This window comes from Amphimedon queenslandica, unplaced genomic scaffold (genome assembly GCF_000090795.2).
Source record: "Amphimedon queenslandica unplaced genomic scaffold, v1.1 AMPQUscaffold_11718, whole genome shotgun sequence".
In the NCBI taxonomy this organism is placed as follows: domain Eukaryota; kingdom Metazoa; phylum Porifera; class Demospongiae; order Haplosclerida; family Niphatidae; genus Amphimedon; species Amphimedon queenslandica.
In genome coordinates this window covers 1-9,030 of record NW_003548040.1, presented here as the reverse complement: position 1 = coordinate 9,030, position 9,030 = coordinate 1, and the positions used below count along the sequence as shown (strand labels likewise).

The 9,030-nt window shown below is 34.2% G+C and overlaps 1 protein-coding gene, 1 long non-coding RNA gene and 1 pseudogene across 2 annotated transcripts; 2 read left to right on the top strand and 1 right to left on the bottom strand.

The window, feature by feature from the left end:
* The first annotated feature begins 718 nt into the window (after positions 1-718).
* On the top strand, positions 719-2,223 carry LOC100633450 (ras-related protein RHN1-like; annotated as a pseudogene).
* Positions 2,224-2,362: 139 nt separating this feature from the next.
* LOC109580112 (uncharacterized) lies at positions 2,363-2,613 on the top strand. The gene is made up of 2 exons (XR_002188462.1): positions 2,363-2,481; positions 2,557-2,613. It is a non-coding gene; the product is annotated as an uncharacterized LOC109580112 (long non-coding RNA).
* A 355-nt stretch (positions 2,614-2,968) lies between these two features.
* On the bottom strand, positions 2,969-7,537 carry LOC109588993 (uncharacterized). The gene is made up of 10 exons (XM_020005112.1): positions 7,236-7,537; positions 7,113-7,181; positions 6,997-7,065; positions 6,280-6,946; positions 6,128-6,227; positions 6,036-6,083; positions 5,820-5,909; positions 4,382-4,507; positions 3,939-4,334; positions 2,969-3,635 (listed from the first exon to the last, which is right to left on the bottom strand). The coding sequence occupies exons 4-10, from the start codon at positions 6,655-6,657 to the stop codon at positions 3,025-3,027; spliced, it is 1,749 nt and encodes a 582-aa protein (XP_019860671.1). The 5' UTR covers positions 6,658-6,946; positions 6,997-7,065; positions 7,113-7,181; positions 7,236-7,537; the 3' UTR covers positions 2,969-3,024.
* Between the last annotated feature and the right edge of the window lie 1,493 nt (positions 7,538-9,030).

Here is a 9,030-nt window from a genome sequence, read left to right as displayed (position 1 = left end):
AGAATAGGCGTGACTGAAGACGTACGTACATACATACATACGTACAGAAGAGTCTCGCTTAAGTGGGGCTCGCTTTTGCTCGCCCCAATAATATTTTATTTTCTGTTCATTTTATACATGTACTATAGGCAAGAGAGCTATTTGATGATAAACCTCATCAACACATCACTAATGATACTACACCAACTGTCTCTGGCAAAGCCACACCCACCATCACCATGGCAACCAATAATCACCACAAAAGTACTGACTAATCAAACTCATTGATTACGACACCTAAAATTATGACGCCTAAGAGTACCGTTACTATAGCAACCAACAATGGGCGGAGCCTTCCTTTTAATGACACTTCCACTTACAATTGGAGCATTCAAGTGTCTGACTTTAATAACAAAAGTTCTGGTGTTTCCATAGCAACACAAGCCGTTTATGGGTGTGCCTAATCACTCTCTCCTCCTCGCTCTTTAAGAATGCTCTCTGATACCGTTTCCATGGCAATAGGAGCTGATAGGACGAGGAGTTTTAGTAGCTTTATTGATGGGTTTGGGGGCGTGGCTTCTAGTTGCTATGACGACAGCGATTGTGATGCTTTTGTGGAGCAAATGTAAGAACATGCTACAATGTGCATGTACATGTAAATAATTTATTATTCATTATTATTAATACATGTACATGTAACACTGTTGTTATTGTTTTGTTGTTTTTATAGAGACATATACAAAGTTTTTTGGATGCTTCTCCTCCTCCTTTGACTCCACCCACTTCATCATTGACTGACAGGAAATACACTGATACTTCACTACTGCCGTTTCCTAAAATACAGTAAATGCAGTACATGCTTAACAGCATTTTCTGATCCATGTGTGTGCATATACATGTACATGTACTTATGTTGCATTGAAAGTTTAAACTGATTCTTATTTTTACGAATTTTTAAAGTTACTCAAAAATCAGATCAAAGCCCCTGTACTATAGTACATGGTAAATTGGATTTTAAAGAAATTTTGAAGTTTCTTGAAAGCCTGTCATATACATTATTCATGTCATGGGAAAAATGTAAATCAGGAATTTTGGGTTGACTCTTGTTACTTACTTTTTTCCTCTCCTCTCTTGTGTCCAGGTGTCCTACTGATGTCTCTTCTATCCAATCCACTGACACTACTATTGATGACCAGTGGAACATTGCTGATAGCATATCACAGAAATACCTAACCAAGAACATTGTATGACCACCATGACAGCTCCTCCCTCTTCCTCCTCCTCCATCCTTCTCCTCTCTCTCATGTCCTGTAGTATAATCTGTTTATGTAGTTTGTTATTTCCTGAGTGTTTAATGTATTTTATCAAACATTGCATTACATGTATAATACATGTACGTATTTATTAAACATTACATGTATTTATCAGACGTTACATGTATTTGTATTCCAGAGCTTCTTTTATGTCGAAAAGTCTAACAGTTGACAACAGTACAATCAAGTTTCAAATATGGGATACAGCTGGACAGGAGAGAGTAAGTCACACAATAAATATATTTTATTTATTATTTTTATTCTTTTTTTATCTCTTCTAATTAGTATCGGTCACTATTACCAATGTATTACAGAAATGCAGCAGCAGCCATTGTTGTGTATGATAATAACAAATGAAGTAAGAATTATTATTATTATTATTACCGTATAGCAGAAATTTTGTGGCCCGAAATTTTTGCGAATCTGTCTAAAAAATTGATTTTGTGGCTTTAATTTTTGTGGCTTTAATTTTTGTGGTTTTCTACTTTTTGGTCACAGATTTTATTTTCATAAATTTTGTAAAAAATGCAAAATTCACGAAAATTTTGGGCCACGAAAATTTCCCACTATACGGATTATTTTGCATCTATGTAGGCATACGTTGTATATTGCTGTATTTATTATTATTATTATTGTTGTTGTTATTATTATAATCATTATGTACATTGTTGTACATGTAGGGATCATTCACAGTGTTACAGGATTGGATAGCAGAACTACACAGACTAGGTCCACCTAATATTGTATTAGCAATTGCTGGAAATAAATGTGACCTTGAAGATAAAAGAGAAGTATGACTAGTACATAAGAGCATTGAAGTGTAACAAAAATTTAGGGTGAATTTATAGCCATTTTACCAAAAAACCATATGCTATAGTCTTGGGTATTTTTCAAGAATTGGCTGTTTTAAAAAATGGTCATAACTTGAAAAATTGAAGCCGGAATCAGCTCAAACTTTCAAACAGCATAAGTACATCAATATGTATCAGAAAATGTAATAAATCCTCTCTCTCTCCCTCTCTACTACACTCTCCTTTTATCTCCTCTCCTTTCTCTCCCTCCTCCCTTCTCCTCTCCTCTCAGAATCCAGCTGAACAAGGTCAGACTTATGCATCAGAAGTTAATGCCATATTTGGAGAGACTAGTGCCCTCACTGCTAGGAATGTTGAGGAAATGTTCATTGAAATAAGTGAGTAGCTACTAATGATGTACTGTAGTATGTACTATTGTAACATAATCTCTCTCTCTCTCTCTTGTCTCATAGCTCGTAAGTTACCACCAGATTGTTTAACTAGTTTACCAGCTGGTGCCTCTCTCTTAAGACAGACTGATACACCACGTGCTAAGGGAGGATGCTGTGGAGGAAGGGGAGGGGACAAAGGACCATCATAATAGTTCAGTTTTAATAAGATAATGAATTGATTATTATTATTATTATTATTATTTTAATAACAACTGACACATGTACTGCTTGCCCAATAAACTGGTTGTACTATTCTCTTCTATTTTATTTTAATTGTCTTTGATTGCAATAATAATTTATTATTAAAATGGGTGAACGCAATTATTATTATTATTATTATTATTATTATTATTATTATTTGTATTTACTTTTTTTTGTACGTGTTTATCATAAATCACTTTGTTAATTATTTTGTGTTCAAATTAATAATTATTAAAATAATTGATGAGTCAGCATTGTCAATAAAAACCAGAATACAATTATTATTAATTAATCAAAAAATATTACTCTATCTTTTATAATATTATAGTCATGATATTCTGTGCAAGTGTCTTTGTCTTTCATATCTAGATAGAGCTTTATACTTTTATTAATTGTTAACGATTGAAGAATTATTAATATTCCATCAGATGATATTGAAGTGTCTGTTATTTGTAATTGAATTAATGTTGAGTTGTTGATAATTAGTTCAGAAAGAGACTGAGCACTAACTGAAGTAATACAAGGATTCTTAAAGAAGACTAATCCTAAAAGTGTGTTATTGTGTGTTTGTAATACGTTTGTAATATCAGCAACTGCTTTGTCATCAATGGAACAGTTAACAAGATATAAATTTAATAATGATTTATTATTAGCCAGTAAGTTACATAAGGATGAGATGCAGTGCTGTGTTAGTTGAGTGTCTTGTATTCTCAAGAGTTTCACCTTTTCATTTTGTAATAAAACTGGCAACAGATCACACACAACATCAGGAGATGAGTCCTTGATGACAATGCTCTTATGTTTGTATGTTAATAGAGAAACTACTTCTTGACATTGTATTAGAGATGGAGAGGTCAGTTCAACACCATCATCATACCACCTAATTGCTTTAGGTTTTCCTGAATACATAAACAATTATAATTAATTACTGTATTATCAAGTATAATTCTCTACTATCATATTTTTAATGGCTAAGGCAAGCAACACTTCTGTATAGCTGGTAATTTTGTGAATTTTATAAGAAGAAAATTTGCATTTTTCAAAAAATTATATACAGAAATAAAAATTTTGTATGCCAAAACCCCTTAATTTTGTTTAATTTTCGAAATTGAAATTGCAGATCATGGACAATATCCAATACCCTCAAAATACTCTATAGATTATTAGTACATATAAATATATCTTACCACTCTTGATCTTACCATGTTCTTTTTTTCTAAGTTGATCAAGTAGAACTGAATTTTGTTCAATTAATGATAAAAAGAGACTTGCTCTCTCAAAGTTGCTCCTCGTCTTAATTCCCTTGATTTTAGGTATGTCAACATTTTCTGTCATTGCATAATGAAATAGCTCAAGTGATTCCAATGTTGACAGTTCACTCTCTTCATCTTTTTTAATATCAATAATATGAACAAATCCCTCTTGATCAGTATCTAATGATCTTGCTAGCCACCATCCATTGATACGCTCTTTCTTGATCTCAAGTTTCTCTCCTTTCTTGAATGAAAGCTCAGTACTATCCCTTGCCTGCCAGTCTCTAATAGCTACATAAACTGGTCCTTTTGGTGGATCTATTGATTGTGTAGACTGATCCTTTCCTAAAATACCAGTACTAGTCATTATGTTAATATAATGTAATATATACTAAGAGTAATTGAAGTTTCTTTCAGTTGTTGTATATTCATTAATGATATCTTTTCCTGTAACTGTTCTATCTCCTTTTCTCTTTCAATTAATGTTTTCTCTACTCCAATTAACGTTTCTTCTATTCCTATAGTCATTAATAATAGTCATTACTACAAATCAAAAATTGGTTGCTATTTTGAAAGCATTAGAAATATTTATCAATAATTTGTGTAATAATTATTTTAATAATTTGCCTGCTGGGCCTGGGCCCGCGTATCAGATCCCAGGTCAAATTATAATTAGGCAATTGAAAACTTGAAATATCAATGATCAGTCGTTTACCAGTGATTATTGAGCACTGCTCTACAGGACCAGCGATCTCATGCAAATTCTACTTAAAAGCAGCCATTTCCCAGCGGTTTAATTAACCACGCCCATCATGAATATTGTTAGCAGCATGAAACTTTTTCGGCACGCTTCGCGCACTATTATATTTTTTCCTTTTTCACCCGGTCATCAGAAAAGGTCTGGCTACACCACTGATATTAGTATTGAGTATATACAATCATCCTCCTACTATAGACCACCCTAGGCGAGAATTGAATGCATAGGAAGATTATTAGAAATTTTTACGGTTGTAAGGCGTGGTTTAGGATGAAATAAATTCCGGCCGCCATTTTAGTTGGCAACTTTCAATGGAGAACAAATGGGCCAACATAAAAACAAACCTGTATTAAAATTTCTGGAGCAAATTTGACCAAATCCTTGACAGGAGAAGCTTAGAGGCAGCTGTTCTTTCTTATAACAAGCACTTTTTAGCTATTGATAGAGCTACAGCAGGTAAGTGAGGCATTTTCTTCGTGCCTCCATTGACTTCCATAATAAACTTGCCAACCGAAATGGCAGCCAATTATGATGTGTGGGCGGGTACCGTATATAAAATTAATGAAATTCATAACTTTTCCAATTCACGCCTAGGGTGGTCTATAACAAATTAATATTCAAGCAATAATGATACTCTAAACCATAGGCGGCGGCAGGATGGCGGAGCGGCAGGGATAGAAAAATGGTGCACAAAGCGCACCTTGATTTTGGGCACGCCCACTTTTCGCGCATATTTTGGGCATATACTCAACGCATGCATACATTATGATATACCATAAAAATACGCCTAAAAGGCCCCCTGTCTCATCTATAAAGCTCTATCCAACCTGTAAAGTGCTAGTCCTGGTCCTCCTGGAAGGCTTGTTGACAAAGGAAAGCAAAAAAGATAGTTTCTTGCTAGCAATTGGTAATTTTTCATGACTAAAAATGATGTCATTACTTAAATTCTCATTTCCAGTCAAAATTTTTGGTTGGGCATTGCCCGACCAAGCCCGACCCTGCAGCTGCCTATGCTCTAAACACAGCTGTATTCTATTGTCATTATACAGTATTAAGTATGTCTGTATCTATACCTGTTTTGCTTTGAAGAGATGATCGTAAATGATCTATTTCCATTTGCATTGCTTTTGTCATCTTCTTCTTACTCTCTTCCTTCTCAGACTCTAAATAATAAAAATGAACCAATTAAATTAGTAGCAACAATTAAGCTACATGATGTATTTATTCAAAATTCATGCACATGACAATATTCATAGATATTATGTCTCAAAACATTAATGTCATTATACCTGATGATTTATTGCTATCATCAACTTCTCTACCTTCATATGAGATACCTTTAAATTATCAATAATTATAATTAATAATAATTAGTATATACCTAATGTGTCTATTGTATCCTTCAATTTAGTATTCTCCTCAAGTAAATCATCTCTTTCACTCTCTACCATCTTCAGTTTCTTCATCAGACTCTTCACCTCCTATCAAATATTAAAGTATACTATTAATTTATATACACATACATTCACTAACCTCATCAATTGCATGTTCATCATACACAGTATAGTAACCAATAGTTAAACTAATCAATCCCATCTCCTTTAGCATATCAAAATTATCTCTAGCTGTCACTAGTAAACTCTCCATCAGATAATGAGGAGCGTAACAAGTAACAATGATGGAGTTCCCTTCCTCAATGGTTACCACATCTACTTGATTATCTTGAAACGTTTTGCGTAGTAGGGCTTTGATATCGGAGAGAGAATGCTCTTTTGGAATCCATTCCAGAACAAACCTGATCGTCTCACAAGTGAGGAGAGAAGAGGATAGTTTCTTAAGCAGACGATCACAAAACATTGTTAATTTGTTCTCACAGAATTCATCCAAGTGTGTCTGATAAGCTAATATCATGTCTCCAGCATCTTTTATTGAATAATTATTCACTATAGCCTCCAAAACTGAAACATTGAGAATGGAACACTCTTTTTCAATCACTCGAATGACAGCATCAAACGTTTCTGCTTGATCCAATTGATTTTCTAAATGAGAGCGACATCGTCTAACGTAGGTCTTCAAATCATCAATGGATGGTATCGCTGTTTGATGAGAGGAACAATATTGTGAATAAGATTACCACGCAAAGTAGCCATTCTATCAAACTCAGCTTCATAGCCAGGATGAACTATGACCTCTACTACACCTATAATATAGTGTAATGACATTGAATTGGGTATAATTAATGTTACTAACCTTGTGCAGTAGCATCAGTATTGGTAGTTACTTGAGTCTCACTACTACTATCTTGTAATTCTCCAGATCCTGTATTTATTATAATAGTCAATGTATATGTTATATTATATCATTACTTGAAGATGTTGAAGTACTTGCTTCTTGACAAGATGGCATCACTGTTACTGCTGAAGGAAATGACTTTCCTATTGTATTACAATATAAATAAGTTAAGTGTATTTATAAAACTGTTCATTTACCATATTCCATTATTATATCACTAGCTAAAGACACTGCTTCCTTTGATTTTATTAGAATGCTTGTCAGAGTACATAACTTGCTATGATCTTCAGCTACAGCACTTAATATTAGTAACATTGGATCTCCTACCAATGAACAACCGCAACTCTTCACTTCTGTTAATGTATCCTTAGATATCAATCCCTCTGTATGTAAGAGATCAACTGATTCCTCATTAAGAACAACTTGAGCTAGTCTACCAATATAACACTGCAATATCTCACTAACAGGATCTGCCACTAAATACAAGATAAACAGAGTATAACAATAATAGCAATATCAGATCTACATGTACTTGTTTTGGTAATATCAATGGCAACAGATTTTACATCCATTTCTCTAAGAGCATTAGCCAGTGTCTTCCAGATAATAGGACCAACAGTGGTGACATTATCATCAGCTTTAGTCAACCACTTGGTTAAACACTCCATCAGGCAGTGTGAAGGATTCCCTCTATGAGCTGACTCAATAGCTTCCAGTGTAGGATGAAGCAGACCAAGATTCAATCCAAACTCAAACCATCTTGCTTCAGGAAACTTGTAGTGCTTCAAGACTTTTAGAACAAGCTTTAATTTGCTAATATCTGTACACAAAATATGTATAGATCTATCAGTATATTATAAATAATCTGATTCACCTAATGGAAAATGTGATAGTTTTGAAGCCATTAACTAGTTTAAGTATTGTATACAAGCAAGGGCGTAGCTAGCATAAGGCTAGGGTAGGCTATAGCCTACCCTGAAGTTCAGAAGTCAGAATTGAATTTTAGTAGTTTACCTATATTGAGTTTCTGCCTTAGTCACTTATGACCAAAGATTATAGAAGTTTAGGGTAGCTGTCTCAACTGGCAGTTACTCACTCAGTCTCTTTTGACACAGGCAAACAGAAACATGAGAAAGAAAAGAAAAACAGCCATTTTAGCACAATTATTATAATTTATTAAGGTGGAGTCTTTACATAATTAACTTAATTAATTAGCTAGCTTTATAAAAAGTTAACTTTAAGTGAAGCCATCACAATGTCAGCTGCAAAGAAACAAAAGCTTTGTGATTTTTTATGCAAATTTTAGTTGAGTATATTAGTAGTCAACCCCAGCCATATAGACTATTTGTACTGAAGATGAGCATGAGGAGATTGAAGATGATGATCTTGTGAATGATGATTTTGTTGATTGTGCTGCTACCTTGAATCTTGCCTGAGTCCTCATCTGAGTCTGAGTGTGAAGCAGTTGCGAGAACCATGCATAGATATTAGAGTAAATGAAACTCCATATTGCGAGAACACGCCCATTTCGCGGCCATAAAAGTGGGCGTGGCCAAATCGACGGCGCACTTCGCGCGCCCTTTTCTGCTCATAGCCTACCCCTTCCTTTTTTTCTCCCTACGCCCTTGTATACAAGGTAAAAAGGAGGGGTAAAGGTAAAAGGAGAAGTAAAAGCAGAGCACAGCAAATTCTAAAGAACAGGGCGGGGCTGGTTTGACGACGCCCATAGCTCCACCTTAAAAGATGGAGGACAATAGAAATGCTGTGATTCACTCAAATCTTCCTCTTCTGAGAGAAGAGGTTCATCAGATCATTCCTCTCCTCCTCCTACTACTCTGAGGTGGAAATATCTTTGTATGGAGATAATCATTTATTGTTATTATTTTTTCGTAAGTTATATTTACTGAATATCATGCGGCATAAAGAGAAAATGTAAACATTATTAATTTATATTTCAATTGAATTAATGTTTACTTATTAAACAATATTATT